This window comes from Anolis sagrei, chromosome 3 (assembly GCF_037176765.1).
Source record: "Anolis sagrei isolate rAnoSag1 chromosome 3, rAnoSag1.mat, whole genome shotgun sequence".
NCBI lineage: Eukaryota > Metazoa > Chordata > Lepidosauria > Squamata > Dactyloidae > Anolis > Anolis sagrei.
In genome coordinates this window covers 129,574,999-129,595,057 of record NC_090023.1, presented here as the reverse complement: position 1 = coordinate 129,595,057, position 20,059 = coordinate 129,574,999, and the positions used below count along the sequence as shown (strand labels likewise).

The following is a 20,059-nucleotide window of genomic DNA, read 5'->3' as shown; positions in this document are numbered from 1 at the left end:
GGAGTGTTGCCTCTTAGCCAAAACTTGGTACCAGCTTCCTCCATGCTGTTTTACTTGAACAGTGTTGACATTTTAGCAAATCCTGTGGAAGCTGCTCTGAAGTGGAGGAGTTCTGCTGGTGTTTTAAGGATTTTTTTAAAAAACTTTTTCTACAGTGAAATATCTGTTCTAGTGCAGAGCCCATGTTCTAGAAACAGAGTTTCAGCACAGTCATATTTGATGACCAGTTGACATTCTTGTGTTTCTTGACCTCTCAATATTCATTCTAAAGTTCTGGAGGAGAATCAACTATTTTCTGAAACTTTGCAGCTTCTGTTTTTCGTACAGTGATTAAGCTAAGCGACTCTTGCATTGCTATGTAGTCCATAGACTGCAGGAATAAAGGATGCAGTGTGTCCTTGCTTTTAGAGCAAATAAATCTTGCTAACCTCAGATTCCTCTGCCCCATAAAGCTCACCATAGCAAAGAAATGGAATATTTTTTAAAATAACCCAAAGAAATTCTTGCTCTCAAACTTGGGGAATTTTCCCCCCTTTCAGCTAAATTATGAAGAAGTATGTGGAAATGTGTGAGAATGATACAGCCAAAGCATGTTCTGTTCTGTTGCACAATTCTTAATTTCTCTCATATCTTATTTTTAGGATCCAAGAGAAAGCATAATCAGATAGAATACTATTGATATATAAAACATGGTGGCAGCTGCATCTGTTTTGTATTGAATCCTGTTGTGAAGTTAACCCTTTTCAGAAACTTATTTCCATTTTATTTTCTCCCCATACCAAGTACAAAAGCAATTTTGCTCATTGTAGTAATTGCAGAGTCTGTATGTCTTGCACTTTACACATTTGATGAATAAAACAAGCACCTTTGCCCCTAGTCTGCTTTTCACGTAATTTCAACACCATGGTAGGTCTGGCTCTTCTGTGGAGCAGTTTGGGATGGTGTCTGTGGCAGTGATTTTGTGTATGAAGAGAATAACATATTTTTTTTCATTTCATTTATTGCACATTGTGTTTCCATTTGATACTGCATTTGAAAAGTGGGTTTAAATCAGGCATGGGCAAACTGAGGCCCGAGGACTGGATGTGGCCCCCTGGGCGCTTACCTCAGGGCCTCCTCATTTTTCCTGTCCTCTTGCCATAAGGACACGGTGGCCTGCCACATCCTCATGAAAAAAGATGGGGGGAAGAAGGCATGCGGCAGCTGAGAGCCCTCTCAGCCACCACGTGTCTTGCCCTTCTCCTGGCATAAGGACGGTGAGAGCGGCCACACTCTTATGCTGGGAGGACAGCTTAAGGAAGGCACATGGCAGCTGAGAGCCCTCTGGAGCACTCTCAGTCACAGCCTGTATCGCACCTCCTCCTGGCATAATGCGAAGAGGACAGCCTGAAGATCAGGGGAAGAGGATCGGGTCAGTCACCACGTGTTCCACCTTCCTTCCAACATAAGGACGGGGTAAGTACCCTGTCCTTATGCTGGTAGGACAACCTGAGGATCACCCAGGCCCTGCCCTGCCCCCTCCTGGCACCGCCCTCTACCAGACCCTATCCCTTGCGGGCCTTCCCCGCCCAGCATACACACACCCTTCCCGGCTTGCAATGTGGCCCCAAGACAAAAAAGTTTACCCATGCCTGATTTATATCCACAGACGCTTATGCTAAAATAAAGACTAATAACATTATTATCACTCTGCGTGTATGATTAGTAAGGTTTGGTTAATTTTTTTCCCCATTGAGTGTGTCTGAGGCTAAAATTATTTTTAGGATATTTGGTGATATGTTACTTTTTTAAAGGACTGTTGGAAAGGAACTTGAGTGAGTAATGCATGTATAAAAGACCAGCATATTTCTTTTACGTAACCCTTAACCCTCTACCTCCCTTCGTTTCCTAGTGAGGGGCTTTTTTGTTTTTAATAAGTTATTTATGCCAAATAAACATTATTTTCCAGTGGAAATGATCATTAGTTGTTTTTTGGGAGTTTATAAAGATCAACATGATGATATTGGGACATGGTGCATTTTTTGCTCTAGGACCGTAACTACAAGCATAACCCCTAATCTTAGAAAGGAAGTCCAAGGCAGGACATTTGGGGTCTCTATATGCCTCACCCGTCTAGGGATTTGGTTTTGGTTGTCAGTAAAATCATGGGCAGGAAGGAGGGATTTAAATCTCCATTTCGCATGCAAAAGGAATCCCAATAAAAGTCTGATCATTACAAGTATTAAATAATTAAATAATGTGCCTGCTTTAAAAATAGGAGGCCGATTCTCTCGTGATTGGGAGAAAAGCTTATGCTCATACATTTTAAAATATGTTTTGAATTACAGTATTTTAAGTTTAAGTAATTTAGTATATAAATATATTTGCTTCCTCTAAAGTAGTGATTTAAAGTAGCAAAAGACATAAATGGGTATATTTTTCCTTCCCCAAAATAATTTTTGAAAATGTTTTGCTACAAAGGGAGGAAACCTGGAAGCAGGAAAAAAATGTACCCCTTGAGAGTATTCATTTTGCTGCAAAAATGATTTTTCCATTATATATTTTGATTGCTATTTACCATTGTAGAACGGAAAAAAACATTCTTTGTTGTTTTCAGTTTTTAGACTGTCAGTGGATCCCATTGAACCCAATCGTGGTTATTTCTGAATAAATATATATGAAAGTGTCACTAACTCAGACCACTCAAAAACTCAAATAGATGTTACAGGTTTTTTTTTTCTTTCGAAAGCAGCGAGTCCAATTTAAATTGCCCATTTGTGGTCACTCCATTGATTGCATTTTAGGAAGCGTGTTCATACTCTTTACTATATGGGTGAAATGGAATGAAATAATTATTTAGAGATGTACGTTTCTTCAGTTGTTCCAAACAGACACTGCCTGAAAAGATTCAATTCTTTATTGGATGGCTTATTTGAAACATGACAGTGTCAATTCACAGCAAAATTATCTCTATAAGACAGTGTCTCTGTCAGATACACAGGGTGGGAAATTCAGAGGTTAGGTCCTTCTTATTTTTACACGCAGCACTTCAGCACCTGAAGTTGTTTATACTTAAATACCAGAGTGTAAATATACCTCTGCTATAAAAAGTTTAGGGAAAATACTATTGTGGCTTTAAGAATTCTTTGCTATTCAGAAAGAACCTTGACAATGCTGCTGGAGTATTTGAAGTTTCTTGTAACTCAAGAAGGCGAAGCTGATTTTCAAGCAACACTATGTTTTATATGTCACTGCTTAGCACCTATTCTCCTCCACTTTTACTCTCTTTTACTAGCTGTACCCACCACACGTTGCTGTGGCCCACCTTCCCTCCCTCTTTCTTTCTTTCTTTCTTTCTTTCTTTCTTTCTTTCTTTCTTTCTTTCTTTCTCTCCTTCCTTCCTTCCTTCCTTCCTTCCTTCCTTCCTTCCTTCCTTCCTTCCTTCCTTGCCTGCCTGCCTGCCTGCCTGCCTGCCTGCCTGCCTGCCTGCCTGCCTTCCTTCCTTCCTTCCTTCCTTCCTTCCTTCCTTCCCTTTCCTTCACCCCTTCCTTCCTTCTCTACTTCTTTCCTTCCTTCCCCTCCCTTTTTCTTTCTCTCTTCCTTCTCTACCTATTCTTGGACTGTATCTCCCAGCAGTCGTCCTGATCAATTTACCTACCTTCCTACCTATCTCTATCTAATCTATATCTATCTGGGGGATTGCTGGAAGTTGCAGTCCAGGAATAGGAAATAGGAAATATGTACAGATTGGAATGCTCTGAAAGAAATCCAAGGAGAAGCAAGCTTGCAGCTTGGAAGCAGTGCATTTGGTGCATCCTCCTCCCCTAAAGGGCCTGGTCTAGGGGATGCTGGAAACCGTCGTTTTCGCACAGGCGCTGCATTGTCATTTAGCTTTTTTGGGTTTTTTAGTCCTTTCCACTATTCTTTGAGAGGGGTTTATGAGTGATGGTCACTCAATGGTCTGTTAGGGGTGTAGTGTCCAGATTTGGTGTCAATTCGTCCAGTGGTTTTTGAGTTATGTTAATTCCACAAATGAACATTACATTTTTATTTATATAGATTTTCTTCCTTTCACCTGTTGAAATTAAGATTGTAAGCTCTACAGGAGCTCTGTTTCATCTCTTTTACTCTGCAGACGAATATGTATGGCATGTTTTGTGCTGAGTTTGTTCTATGTAGATTGCAACTAGAAATATCAGAATTTGTCCTATACTGAATCAGATCTATTGCTTTCTGGGATTTCAAGGAGTCTTGTCTTTCCCAGTCTAAGATGACGATGCTGGAGATTTCGCCTGGCATGCTTGCATGCTAAGCTGAAGGGACAGAGAAAGTGGCATGTGTAGTCATTGAGGAAAAACAAGGGGTGGATCTTCAGTGAAAGTAAACCAGTGTGTCTGACACATGGACCTGGATAGGTAAATTGTGCTATGGGTGTGCACTATGGCTTTTATCTTAACTAATGTGAAATGGCATTCACTCAAACAGCAGAAGAGGAGATGAACCTGTTTCTGGGATACAGAGTCCAAGTAGGGCTGAATATTAATTCAGTCAAAACATTTCCCTTGGCTAGAAAACTTAGCCTAGCTTTTTTATTTCCTCTTTAACTTGCATATTTTCTTTGAGAGGAAATCGTGTGTCTAGATGTATATATAATTGTGAGAGCCTCCCACCTGAAAACTGCAATAGTGCAGCCTAGAAGGGGATTCATCACATTATGTTGTTGTTGTTGTTGTTGTCCTTATTTGTATCCTGCCTTTTCTTAAAACATGGACCGAATATGACTTGCAAAATTAAATGCAGAGTAAAAGCAACATTGAAACTGAATTAAATGAGGAAGCATATGAAAAACAGTATACTGTTTGCACTGTGTCTCTGATGATAGTCTCATAGCCAAAACAATTCTGAGGATTGTGATAGATCAACATTTCAAGGCAGTGTATGTGTAGAGCTGTGTCTTTATTATTGAAGGGGAAGCTATAGATGTTGTCCTTTCAATGTATCTTTATATGGTGTTTAGCAACAGTAATAATAGTTTCTCAATTCTCAATGAATAGACTCATTCGTACTTCTCAGGAAATTTTTCCCTAGCCTAGCTTTCTATGAATACTCTTCTCATCAACATAGTTATGAATTTTATAGGTATGCTTAAAATACCCCACTTAGGATACTAAATTAAATGACCATATATTTAGCTATCTGTGACAACATGTTCCAAACTGACTGTGTAAAGCTCTGCAATTAAATCTATATTGGGCACTTACATAAATCTGTGGTCAAAATTTCAGAGGTGTTAAGTATCGTACGTTCCAGTTGAAGTCACTGGGAATTTCAGGTACTTGTCACCTCAGAATAGCGGCCTCATTATGCTGCTAATGCTAGGCTGCCAATCTCAGACATTTTGGGCCTGATTTTTGCTTATAAAAATATCTGGTTACATCAGTCAGACTGTAAGTACACTTTAAACTATTAGTGCATCATCAATTGTCTTTCAGAGAACCTGATTTTCAACTTCCAGCATATCCAAACAAGTAGCTAGAACTTTAAAAGCCATGAAATGTACAAAGGCCTTTGTGTAGTGTTTTTTAATGTCTATACAATTCTGTGTTTTCACTTTTAGCTTTTGATCCCATAAATGTTGTTACATCACTTAACTTTTCATGGTAGCATTTTTTCTCTGATGAGGACAGGGCAATATGTGGCCCTGGGATTACATATGGCTCCACCAAGTCTGTTTTTGCATCCCTCACTCCCTCCGGGCCATCTTAGCTGTCCTTTTTGGGAATAGGAAAGAGGGAATTGGTCCCACTTCTAATACTGAATGTTAAAAAAAACCCAGAAGCAGGCACTTTACCCCCAAACCAGAAGCAAATTCAGTTAGGGGTTATTTTATATTTATTTATCCCCCACCTATTGCAGATTATTTTTGGTTTTCCATGCAGTCCTGGTGGAGTTAACTCTGGACTTATAACATCAGTTGCCTAACTGTGCTAAAGTCTAGAATATGCTCAGCAAAGGTACAGATGCCAGGATGGAGGACATAAGCATAAAGGCCACAATTCAGGTAAATGTTCTTTGTAACTAAATCACGGTGAAGCCCACGAAAGATCTAATTTACATCTAATTTAAGTCCAAATGCTGTACTTTCAAAGGAGCTTAAAGCTAGTTAGAATTTGACTTGTGTCACTGGTTTCAGTGAAATTTGGTTAGAATAGCTATCATCTGGATTGTGGTTTTTTATGTTTACTTCTTCTGCTCTGACACATCTGGTTCTGTACTGACTTGTGTGTGTTTTTAAAGTATAAATCGTGCTACTTCTTATTGCTTTGCTCCTGCTTTCTGCCAAAATGCAATTCTGTTGGAGCAATATTTGTACTGTTCAAGCAAACGGTGGAGAGATTTGGATGGTGGCTATTTCTTAGCAGTTTACCTTTCAGAATTGGTCTTTGTGACTGACATTTAGACAGCCATGTAAAAATGTGTTGGTATATTTGTAGAGCAGATGACACAACTGAAACTTTAGTTTGTAGGGGAACTGAATAGTCCATAAAACAAGATTTCAACCAATTTCTCAGATCAACTCTCCACTTTACTATGATCAACTCTCTATATCACTATGAATTAAAGTTGGAGTGTGAAGCAGGCCTGTTAAATTACTCTGCCTAAATGAACTGTGATGTTTCAATAGTTCAAGGAAGTTCATTAGCTCCTGGAGATTTCTCACTTCTTGTGTGTGAGAATATGAGATAATTTACCTTTCCTCTCAGAAGTAAGTGTCCTAAAGAGAATGTGAAAACACCTAGTTATGTTCCTATCTCTCAATGCACAAAGATGAAGACTTCCTTAAGGTGGTCCTTCCAGATGACATTCTCATTGGTCATCTGGCTATAGGAATATAACCATATGATTGTTAGTGGTCCAGAGAGGGAGGAAAATGAGTTCTCTGTGCAAGATGAGATAGTGAATGCTCCTTCTACCATGACCACAGAAGGATATCTGTAAACATAAATTACATAGTCTCCTCATTTTTCTTCACATGGTATTATCTTCTGTTCCGAATTTACAAATAAAAGCTTCTTCAGTCCTGGGGGAAATGCCCACAGTCATCCCAGTTCTTCATGCTCCTGGAGCACAAAAAAGTGGGGTGGTGCCCACCCCCTCCACTCCAGCTCCCCATTTCCTCCTGAAAACCTTACCTGAGGGCCCCGTCAGCAGCACAGGCCCCTCTGCAGAGTGCTCATGATAAACAAAAATAATGTATCAGGAGATGGTGGGAAGAAGGGATTTCCTTCCCTCCTACCTCCTGATGCATCATTTTGCACATCAGGAGTACTCTGCAGAAGGGGCTGCGCTTCCAGAAGCCCCCTCAGGTAAGTTTTTTTGGGGGGGGGGGGACAGGGGCACTAACACACAGCCATATAACACAGAATATCAAGGCAGATTAACCCACAATATCTGTTTTGTACTGGCTTATCTGAGTCCACACCTCCATATGTCCCAGTTCAAAGCAGATATTGTGGGATTTTTCTGCCCTGATATTCTGGGGTATGGGACAGTGTGGAAGAGCCCTCTGGGGGAGTTGGATACCCCCCCCCCCCCCCCCGAGAGAAAGCCTAGGGTTTGGGTTGCGGTGGGGACAAAAATCCATGAAGAACTGGATTAAAACAACCCTGGATTTCTGGCCTGTCTGGAAGAGCCCTTTGTGAGTTGAAGAAAATTCTTAAGTATCCCTTCAGCTGGATAGGACCTGCTGTATCACAATATCTTTCCAAGCTGATTAGTAATTTATTTTATATTTATATTCCATTCTATGTACTATGCTCGTAAGGGTAGTGTGGGAGAAACACAGTTTAATGGAATTAAACAATATAAAGTTTCAAGGTCTCAGATCATATGAGAGAAACAGACACCAGCTTCTTATCTTTGTTATGTCCAAGTTACCATGTGGCCAGAGGCTTCTGGAATTATGTGTGCAAATTGTGCAGGAAGAAAGGGCACCATGTAGCTATTGCAACACCAAAAGAACGTTCTACAAGCCATTCCAGCCATGGAAAATGAGATGTTGGTGGACCTCTGATCTGCCTCACATTAGCCTGCAAGTGGGGTGTCATGTTTCCAATGCTGTCTGCTCCCAGTTAAGTTTTGATTCATAAAAGGCTAAAGTTCTGATGTGGTAGCTTGCTAGGGGATGGAGAGCGTTTTTGAAAAAAATAACCTTGGTAACTTGATTGCAATCCTGTTTCTGGCATTTGAATGAAGACTGACTGACTATATTTGTGCTTTTTTCATGTTTCCAGGAGAAAAGCCATACAAATGCACGTGGGAAGGATGTGACTGGAGATTTGCCCGTTCTGATGAATTGACTCGCCACTACAGGAAGCACACGGGGGCCAAACCTTTCCAGTGTCCCGTGTGCAGTCGCAGCTTCTCTCGGTCTGACCACTTGGCTCTGCACATGAAGAGACATCAAAACTAGGCTAGACTAGTCCATGAGGCTGTTGGTATCTATGCAACTTCCTGGTGACTCAAGTATATACATTCAATTAGAATTAGCTAAATGTTTGACTGTGTATGAACGCTCCGCTATTTTAAAACAGGAAAAAATAATAAAAGAAACTGGAATTGTATATTTTGTATATTTATGAGGAAATAGGAAAGACACTGTGTTGCAATACTTCGGATTGTTTCACCAACTACAGCCATGTGACTTATTTTTCATGTATTTGATTTTAGTCCCCCATCTCAGGATTCTCTTCCCTGTTATATACTTTTGCAGATATGGATTTACCATTGCCACATGTTTTCATCTGCAAAAAATGTATTTTCAGAATAGTTCATGCTTCCAACTTCTATGCAGGCCCTTGAAGCTGTTTGCCAGACTTGGGACCTTCACACATGTGTCTGAGACCTGATATTTTGCATTAGTGGTTGTGTTTACACTGTATTTTTACCCAAGAATTATGCCTTAATAAGAAGGTGAACTATTAGTGGACATTATTTCTCTCTTGCTTTGTCCTTCCTTGTATGTGAGTAAGCCAACCAATCTGTATTGTGTCCAGACAGGATCATATCTAGTTTTTGATATTTTTTTTACTATTATCTATTTTTGTTTCACTAATCTTGGTTTACATAGGCATAATAAATTATAACACCTAGTTGGGTGTCATACAAATATCTCTTCGCTGATTGGTTTACCCACTACTACAAAGTATGATGCAGAAGCAGATGCCAACCACTCATTCACTTTTTGACTATGAAGGCAAATTTCATGGCTTAAATCGTGGTGGGCAGCTTCTGTTGCTCCAGATTTTTCTCAACTGCATTGCCAAGCATTCCTCATCATTATGCTGGCTGCAGTGATATTCAGAAGGCTCAGGTTACCCACCTCTTGCATAGCATGAAGTGTGAATTCAGTTAACCGAGCCCTCAGTGGTTCTGAAAAGTCTTCTTATGTGTGGATTCACAAGTATCTTTGGACGCACCTCCAAAGATATGTTATGTTACCTGAATGTTAATTCCTTGATCCCAAGGAACTCTGAGCACTTTTTGTGATGGAGGCCTGACCGAACCAAAATCCCCAGAAAACTTTGGGGGAAGAAATAGCAGTTAATTAGTATACAAGCCCACATAGATATGTTTGCAAAATACAATACAGGAAGCATGTCCTTCAATTTAAGTATTATATCTCAAGCTCCGGTATCTATTTTTAATGTACTGACTAAAACACTCTTACAGTAGTGAGCTGTGTTGAAGAAGATACAGTTTAATTTGATTTTACAAGCTAATCTAGAGGACAAGCCACACTTTTGTTTTTTACAAGAATTTTACTGGATGTTTCAATACATGTGTTTTATTTTTTTGTGGAGATGAAATATATATATAGACAAATTCATAAATAGCCATAGAACAAAACGTTCTGTATGTTGCATGTTTGCTTTGACAAAGATTTTGTAAATAGGCAGATCGGCTTTTAATGTTTTATTACAGTTTTTTTTCTAGAAATCAGCTGGGAAAAGTAGCTGGCATCTTACTTTGGACAGTTTAATATGGCACATCTAAAATCCAGCCATTTTAAAATACCTCTCAAAATGGTACCACCTTAGTTTGATAACCAGATAGACATTCAAACACTTTCTTCATACAGATGTGATGCACTGACATATTCAAAACAGGATCAGGGGGGGTTTCCCCCTAAATGTTTAAAAGGACAAAACATTTGAAAAAAAAATAGGGACTGTTAAGTAACTGTCAGAAGCTAAAATAACAACGTTGGCTATGATACATAACGCTAAACCTCTTACTATAAGCTAAACTTAATATTGCTTTAAAAAGAAGGATTTAGAATGTGGTTTTAGAATAGCAAAAACACTAAGCTGGTTCAGCACTAGCACAATCTAATTCCATGCAGATTTCCCGCCTCCTCCCCCCCCCCCCCACTTCAGCTCTGTTACAGCCAGGGCTGTGTAGATGTAGACCTCTCAACGAAGCTGCAGCTACATAGGCCTACTGTTTAGGGAGTGGAGGTGGAAAGACCTACTAGTGTGAAATGCAGCCTATTTGATGTGTATGTGCTGCCCTGGCTGCCAGATCAGATTAAAGAGAAACACACAGCTCTGTTTGTGTGTCCAATTCCCTGCCCAATCCAGTGGTACATTGTGCTAAATCCGTCTCTGTATTTATCTATGTAATGTGTATAGTTGGATCTGGGAAACTGTTTAGCTTTATAAAAGGTAAAGAATATTATAATTTTAAACATGAACTTTGAAAATGAATGTCTTTTTTTAAAAAAAATGCTGTGCATATGAGTTGTAATACCAAGAGGGAAGATTCCCTGTTGGTGGAGTGTAGCTCAAATTGTCTCAGTTCCAACTGGGCCAGGAGTCCAGCTAGTAGGTTTAAGCACCTACTTAACATCCTTGCTGATCCCGAGACACCTCTATACTTGTTCCTCCATGTACTTCTCCTGAAACTGGTAGGAAAACACTACAGTTTTGAATGTGTCTCCCCATGTTTATATTGAATCATGTAAGGGCAAATAAATTCAAATCTTGGGGGAAAATATATCCTTGGACTGTAATGCCATAGCCATCGGCTGGGTTGGCTGTAAGATTCTGGTTGTTTTATCCAAAATATAGGCAAATTTTGCAGCGAATGTATAACTCTCATGTTGTGGCTACAGTCTGTCTCCTAGGCTGACTCTGGAAACCCACCTTAAAAATCCAGCCATCCACACTGAGTGATGGAGGCCTGCTTCACTGGCAGACAGAGTGCTTAAGGAGAATGTGTCCAGCTTCCTCCTGCCAGCAAAGTATAGTTCACCAAGGAGTTTCAACAGTGCCCGTACTCCTGCTCCTTGCACTGTGGCTCACTGGTGGGACTGGGCAGGAGATTACATCCTTCAGTGCCCCATTCACCAGCGCTGCAGAACTGCATCTTATGTTGTGGATGGATGGATTTCAAGTTGAGTTTCAATAGCATTTGCAATGGTACCAATGGTGCCACAAACATAAATAGGAATAGGAAATCGTTGCAAGATTGTAAATTCATGGTAATTAACAGGATGGCATGATTTCCAAGATCTGTTGAAATCCATTGTTGTGGTTCCTTGTTAAGCTCAGTATGGACACATTAAGATGGAGATGAAGGCAGCTCTGAAATGGTCAAAGTCAGGATAAAGTGATGAAATGCTAAGCAGTGCCAACATCATAATTTATTAAAATAAAAAGTGCTCGGTGTGTTTTGACAGTTTGCTTTTGAGGGTAATATGATGTCCCATTCTCATGTTTCAAAATGGATCCCTCAGAATTTTGTTTATTTAAAGTGTAAATGAAAAAGTATCTTTTTAACATAGAATTTCATAGGTTACAGCAGATTTCAGAGGCAGAAATACAGAAAAGCTGACATAACAGCAGGATGAGGCAGTTTCAGAACAAGGACTCCTGGGAGTAAAAAAAAAAAACAAAAACAAAAACAAGAAGTAAATCCCAGTCAATTCAAGGAGACCTACTCCCTAGTGTTTAGGATTAGTATCCCAGCTCATAAGAGCAGAAAGACGTGTTGCAAGTTTGAAACAGACAGACTTCAGTATTTCTGAGTCTTGTGATGTCACAGTGATTTTTCACTCTTTGGCATCAAAGACAACAAAAACAAAAAAGGACACTGGATTATAGCCTAGATAATTATTAATATCATATGAATTCTTGTTCTTCCACCTCTTTCTTTTGCATGTAGAGCAAAATCAAACTGCTTATATATATATGGCATGAAGGTCTCATGCCATATCTCATAAGACACTATCAGTTGTGCTTTTGTTATTTGTATTTTCCCTTTTTAAGGTCATGTATATGCTCAATTCTCTAAAGATTGTGTTTATCCAGTGCATACGGACTGAACACTTTTAGAGAACCAATAGTCCAAAAGAGCATTTTCTTATATAACTTTGTTGAATCGTATTCCTTGAAAACATATGGCCAAAACACACTGAAGCATTGTTATTTACTTCAGTAGCTCTCCATTTGGCTCTTGGTTGGAGATGTGTCATGTGCAAACACCAGAATGTTCATATGTGAGCACTGCTAGTTTCAGTTATGGGGCATGTGTATGGCAGAACTCGGCTTTTTGACTACGAGTATTGCATACACTTGAAAGGGTAGGTCAAAGAATAGGGAACCTTGGTGCTTTCGGACTGCAGCCCTCATTAACTCCACACAGTATAGCTAATTGCAAGATATTGTTGGAGTTAGAGTGCAAATCACCTGGAGGGCCCCATCTTCTGTGCTGTACCTTGCAGGGTTCTAGCAAGGACTCTGGATTATTTTTTAGGGGTGAGGCTGTTGGCCAAGACTTACATGGGCTGTTGTACTGCCCATGTAAGTTTCAGCCAGTACACCTGCATTTTATAGGGAAAGATCAGTAATGTTAACCAAAGCCTCCTTCCTTGAAGCTTAATTGTCATTTCTGGTTTTCTCATTGATAAGCCTCTGGTTTCTCTGTAGGGATCTCCAGAAAATAATGAGAAAACTCAGATCTTACCCTTCATGGTGAATCAGGAACCTGGCTCATAGCATTTCACTCCTAAGTAAACAAGAGGTTCCAGTTGCATAATACAGTCAGATGATTCTGCCACACAACTAAACAATCCATGCAGACAATCTTTGTAATGCTGAGAGTCAACCTATGAGAAAGCAAAGCCTCTTTAGAAATTGGTACATAAGTCTTGTTAAAAATCATTCATTCATTTATTCCTTGTGGTATGATTCCTCTTGAAAGCTGAGGACTCCCACGATCTTTTACCATTGGCTAGACTAGCTGGCACATCCAGGAGCTGCAAAATGTTTGGAAGCTCAGTGGCACTTCATCTCTGAGTCAGCAGCAAGTCCCCACTGTTGTTAATGGGTCATATGCTCAAGTGGTTTATGTGGAGGATTAAAGCTTCAACCGCTCCAGAATGTACTTAATGGTAAGAACTAATGCAGTGATTCCCAACCTTTGGTTCTCCAGGTGCTTTGGACTTCAACTCCCAGAATTCCCAGCCATTTTCCCAGCTGTTAGGAGTTGTGGGAGCTGTAGTCCAAAACACATGGAGGACCAAAACTTGAAAACCATCGATCTAATGCTTCCATCAGTGATCTCATACTACATATAGTCTGGGATTAGGGTGGAGCTGGAAAAGAGTGATGGCCAAAAACAGTCTTGTATCTTGGAGGATGGAAGGAGGTGGTGGTTTCTAATGCTGTACACAGAGCTGCTCCTGGAACAAGGCAAGAAGCCCTCTTCTGTGCTTAGAAGCTCTTTCATGTGCTGACAGGGTTTGTCAGTGTACACTTCTGAGCTGTACTATCATGCTGTTAACCAAAGGGTAGAAATTAAAGTGACATGCCAAAAAAGAAAGAAAAAAAGTAAAACTCAAAGCAAAACTTTGTTCAGACTATCTTTTGCCTCGTTTATTTATTTTTGTGGTATATGGTAGAAATTTTTAGAACACAGTTTTCCATAAACTTGATAAATTAATGTTGTTTGTTATAGCCTTTTTTAGCGTTGCTCTGAATTGTAAATAGATTATGGAAAAAAGATGTACATTTTTTTGGTAAGGCTTCAAATGTTTAATCCTGGAAAAGAAAACTCAAGAAGCATATATTGGTTGCTGTTTTGCTGCTTTATCCCCAACCCCCTCTTTTTCTCTCATTGTCCATATTTTTGTATGGTGATATATCCTATGCAAATGACTGAGCAAACAGCTGTATTGTTGTTGAAAGAGATTGAAATGGTTTATATATAAAATGACAATTTTTGACAATAAAAAAGTGCCTAAAAGCATTTCACTGTTACGTGTATGAAAATGTTTTCCCTGTTTTGGTAATACTCTCAGTTCATCAGCCTGTGGTGTAGGAACTGGTAACTGTGGTCCTTCGGATGGTTTTGGCCTACATCTCCCTTTAGCCTTAGCCAGCATAGTCAAAAGAGGAGAAAGTATAGGTATTCTTACGCAAAACATGCCCAGTTGTCCACCTCTTCAGTAATGAGTCTCTAGTTCTTACATTATCTGTATCTGCTGGTTTCTAAATCCTTTTAGAGAAGTAATTTTGAAACACCGCTGGGGCATATCAACAGCCATTCCCAATTGAACTTTTTCTGTGGACCCAAAGTATCCAGGCACCGGATTTTGAAACATCTCCTTGGCCAGAGATTATGAAACATCAATGTCTCATTGTATTGGAGTCTGCAGCAATTCCAGATTTGTGTTCATAGCGGCAAAACACATTTGCCCCAGACCCAACACTATTGTGTGTGAATGTTATACTCCCATTCCCCTGCATTCCACCATCTTTTTCTGACATAAACTTCACTTTTGGGGTAGTGCTCTTCTTCACATGGGGGGAAAATGAGATCTGCTGTCTGCTCTTTCCAGCAGACATACATGATCATGCACATGAATACGTTACATGTCCGACTCTGATGAATGTGCCTCCTCATTTCGATGGGAGTGGCTACTTACACAATGAGGTTTATGAGAAAGATAGGAAGCTGCCTTCACTGGATGCATATGGCTTATCCTGGGGTGCATTTACATTGTAGGATTGGTTGTATTCAACACTAGTTCAGCTTCCATCAATCAATGTTATGAAATTCTAAAATCTGTAGCTTGGTGAGGCACCAACACCCATTGGCAGAAAAGACTAAATGCCTTGTAAAATACATTTCTATCACATTGAGGCATGGCAGCTAAAGTGGTGTCAAACTGCATTCATTCTACAGTGTAGCTTCACCTCAGTCTGCTGTAGAGATTGGAAAAGGATGGTCCTCCAGATGCTGTTTGATTGCAATTATCGTTGTCCCTCAACATTGGTTAAACCATCAAAGGCTGGCAAGATTTCCAGTACAACAACATTTGGAGTTCCCCACTTTCCCTATCTCTGATATGGCAATAGATGTCCACAATTTGAGGCAAGAGTCCTTCTCAGCCAATTGGGAGACGTCAGGAACTGATCTTGAGAGTTTCAGTGCTGTCACTGAACTATAGCCTTTCTCATTCACCTCTTGGAAGTGAATAATTGGGTGTGATTGATTCAATTCCTGTTTCTTCAACGGCTGTTGGAGCAAAATTGCCAGCTATTGATATAGATCACCTGCTGCAGCTCTGTAAACCATTCCTCTAGGTTTGTCGCTTTCCAGCCAGGAGAAGATCAATCCAAATCATGGAAGCATCGAACATCTGTTTACTGTTTACTCAAGATAAATTTCCTTGAGACAAAATGATTGGCAGTCTCCAGTGGGATACACTAATGGATACAATCTTTCAGCAAATGGAATCTGACAACCTCTGCTCAATCTCAATGTCAGGGAAGAACTGGCAGCCTCAAGCTGCTTGCCAGTACTAGGAATTGCTACTAAGACAAAATAGTAAAATATTCCAAATTCTATAAAGGAACAGTTTTTGACTTCTGCTCACGCCTTCCTAACACAACAGTTCTCCGTGTAATTAGTCAGACATTGGACTAAGTATACCACCTGTGAGTTTGTAAACGGTCTAGGCCTTAAGCAACAGGTGCAAGAATGGATGGTGGAGTGATGCAAACTACAACACTTGCCATTTTAGATGGCACTCTTCCATTTGTTCCTGTTGACTCACAAATCGTTTCATGCTGCTCGCGGCATCAGTCCTCTGGGACAGTTTTCTGTGAGCTCCATATAGGAATATTGTGGATCAAGTTGTATATTTCAGGCCTGGATTCCAGATGGCTGAGTGTTTTCCTCATCCCGCCCGTGGTACATGATGCCAAGGGGATTTCCATTCTAGAGTCACGGGATTTTAGCTGTTTTTATTTAACAGTCCTTCCAACAGTTGTTTTAATATGATCCTTCAAAGGATGAAGGATTTTTCCATATTCAGAAATGCTGTAAATGGCTCTGGCGTGCATTTAATGCATTCTTTTGCTAGTAACAGAACATATCTTGAAACTTTGTGTAAAAGCTGGCCATTTTCAGCTAGGTTTTATTGATTCAAGAATTGGCAGTTTCCAGATCTTAGTGAGTTTTCTTACTCCATCAGAAAAAGAACTGAATGTGAGTCTTCTAAATCTTTGTAGTGTGACGTTTGTGTTATTTGTTGTAGCTGAAAGGCCATGCGATGGGGGCTTGTGGGGGAGTTATTAAACCAGGATCATCCATTCATACATGTGAATACAGATTAACCTATACATCCCCACAGTTATCATGTTTCCAGTTAAAGGAGGCCAAGTACTGAGGTAGGCTATGCACAATGAGAAATCCATAGGCTACAAGGATAAAGTGGGAGGGAACTTGAGCTTTGCCAAAAACTTTGTTATTTCTATCGAGATCCACCAAACGAATCACAGTATAAAGATTGCCCAGGTACATATGTGGAGATGTATGTACAAATGAATTGAAGGATATACCTTTGAGCAAATCCTCGACACAGGAATTTGTTTTCAGCATCAAAAGGCAGCTCACAGTTTCATCACTCAGAAGTCCACCCCTGCTTTCCTTTCCCCTGAAAACTTTCTCTTTCACTAACCTAATTGACACCGTAATCCTAGAAATCCATATATCAGAATAAACTCAATTGAATACATTGCAATTACTTCTGAATGGATACATATAGGGCTACACTGGAGGGGGAGGAGGGGGAATCAAAACAGACTTTTAATTGTCACTATTGTTAAAAGATTTGATAAACTTTTGGAGCACTGACACACATATTTTCACATTCAAGTACTCTTCTGTTTTTACACACAAGCTGTACACCTTGACACTGAGCAGCCAATGGTAGGTCAGAAGTCCTTTGTGTTGCTGCTCTTATTGAAATACTGAGATATGGAAATCCTCTCTGACCTATTACATATCACCCAGAGATCTACCTAGCCAGCACCCTTGAATTAGATCAGCTTCCGCTAATGTGAACACTCACTTGAATAAAATAGGGAAACGAAATGTATAATTGAAGATCTTTCTTTGAAAGCAGTTGGTCATAAAACATTTAAAGTTGGTTGGTGTTCTTAAAAAATAAATTCAAATTAAACATGATGTTTAATTAATTAAACATGATGTTTAATGATGTTTAATTTGTGCTAAATGATCATATTTTTTAAAAAGGCAAAGAGCAGCAGTAATTGAGAAAATGATATATATGATTATGACTGCGATCATAGCAGGAGATGAGGCAGAGTTTAACCCTTTCCTTCTCTGCTGCAACAATTTGTGTCAATTGTGAATTTTAGATTCAAAAGAATTATCCTTACACAGATGACAGAAGAGAGGGAAATGTTGAAAACCACTCTCTATCTGATTTAATTCCATCAATCTGTGGTTCTTTTTGAATTTTAATGTGCGCTTGAAAACATATTTGGTACCCCCCTGAACACTATGAATGCAAATTTTAAACTTATAGTGTTGGGAAATGTGAGAGATACAAGTGGATCACTCAAGCAGAGTAATCAAACTGGCAAGGCAGAAGCTGAACCATAACCCATTCTAAATCTGCTCCCCCACCCACAAGATTAGCAGAGAAAAAATACACTTAGTCTTCTTTTGTAAATGTCTAAATTATGCATAGTTGAATATATGATCCACGGTGTTTCCCCAAAAATAAGACATTGTCTTATATTTATTTTTCCTCCAGAAGACACACTATGTCTTATTTTCAGGGGATGTCTTATTTTGGGATGATCTCTCTGGGTTCAGTAGTAGACTGCTGGCTGAAGCTTTTCCCTTATCTCCTAGTGTTTGTGTGGGGTGAAAGAGACCCACAGACGGTTGCTGGTCAGTGCTGGGAAGCAGCAGCTTTACTGGTCTTTGTGGGGGTGGGATAAGAGAGACCCACAGAGTGGTGCTGGGGGAGAGAGAACCACAGCTTTCCTTCTTCCCCCTGAGCACACACAATACCTAAAGCAGAGCAGCCTGCTCCTCACTTCATTGAGGAGACTTTTACTTTCGCTTTCTATGTCTCCCTCTATGCCTCAACTTGCAGCATGCACAGAATGACCGGGACCTGACAGAGGTGCCAACCGTGTACACTGCATAGCCATGCCTATCACTATGTCTTATTTTCAGGATATGGCTTATATTGCGCAAATGCTTGGAAATCCTGCTATAGCTTATTTTATGGGTATGTCTTATTTTCGGGAAAACAGGGTAATCAAATACATGATCTAAGAATGAATAAAGAGAGAGAAGAGAAAAAAAGATGACTGCAGATTAGGGTGATGCAGGAAAATACAGAGTGTGGAAAAGCAAAGAAACAGGAAGTTGGCAACCCAACAATTAGGGAGTATAGACATTCAACTAATGCAGTAAAGTGTAACATAACTCATTAGTCTTCTCCCAACAACTGTCATTTTTATATATGAAACCTTTCCCCTATCATCTGTGTTGTGAAGGACTCAGATCTGATTGTCCTTTTTAAAACGTTGTCACAAATGCTAAATGCCCTCTGGTTGTCGTAGGAATAGACTTACTTCATCTTTGAAATATTAACAGCAGCAATCAAATGAAAAGTGAGCATTTTGTAGAGGACATACCGTGCCTCCGGACGTTTCAGCTAATTTCTGTGATATAAAAGGGCTTTTCAGTAGCCTCAAAGAAGAAAATCCTTACAAAGAGGAGAGAAACCTGATTATCAAATGATGCTAGCTGGTACCATCTGCAAATACATTAGTCACGGTAATTGCAAATGTTATTTTGTCTAAGCTGAGAGGCAAGGACTGTGTATGTTTGAAGCATTATGCCTGACAACTGCTTGAGGCCTAACCTGTTTGAATTTGCTGTAATATTGGACTTTCTTTCCTTTTATAGTAAGGATTCTAATTAAGACCTCTAATTAGACTATACACATGCCCTTAACTTCACCCAAAGCAATAATTCACAAAATATGTGCCATAATGAAGCAATTAAGGAGGCATACCTATGTCCAATGATATGGGAGTAACACCCATTGTACTTTGCTAGACAGATGTGCTTAGGACTCCACTAGACTCTTCTGTGAGTCCAAATAACACTTACCCACAGAAAAAGCTGTCTGCTCATAATTTGGCACAGGCCAGTGGTAAATGAGGTCAGTGGAGTTGTGAATCTACTCTAGATATTAGACTGAATTGTAGAGGAAATATGCAAAGGGATCTTGCAGCACCTTTGGAGAAGAATGTCTACTGTACTTCCTCAGACTTTGTCTATGAAAACCTATGGTACAAACTTCCTTATCTCATTTATTCAGCCAAGTGCTACAAGATCCCTTTGCATGCAGATAGTCTAGATTAGCACAGCTATGTTTTCAAATTTAAAGGAACTATTGAAGATGCTGAATCTAATTTGGAACTAGAGCCGGTGCCTTAAATATCTTACTCCAGAACAGATTCACTGTTCCACTTGTATCAAAGCTCCCACCATCTTTGACCTTCCTACTATCCAGTCACATTCCACTGATGGGAGATCACGGTGGGTCCTCTACACATGCCCTAAAATGTGGAAGAAACTGGGGAAAAAGGGATGGCATTGGCTTAACAACATTTCATAAAAATGCAGGCTGATCTGGATTTACAGCTGAAAAACACGTGTTAAAAAAGAGGTG

The 20,059-nt window shown here is 39.7% G+C and overlaps 1 protein-coding gene across 1 annotated transcript in view; it reads left to right on the top strand.

Annotated features, from left to right (window-relative positions):
* KLF5 (KLF transcription factor 5) overlaps nt 1-14,292 on the top strand; it is a 40,106-nt gene extending 25,814 nt beyond the window's left edge. The window contains exon 4 of the mRNA XM_060769419.2: nt 8,274-14,292. Coding sequence (XP_060625402.2) covers nt 8,274-8,452 — 179 coding nt within the window. The 3' untranslated portion in view covers nt 8,453-14,292. The remainder of the gene's footprint in view (nt 1-8,273) is intronic.
* The last annotated feature ends 5,767 nt before the right edge of the window (nt 14,293-20,059 follow it).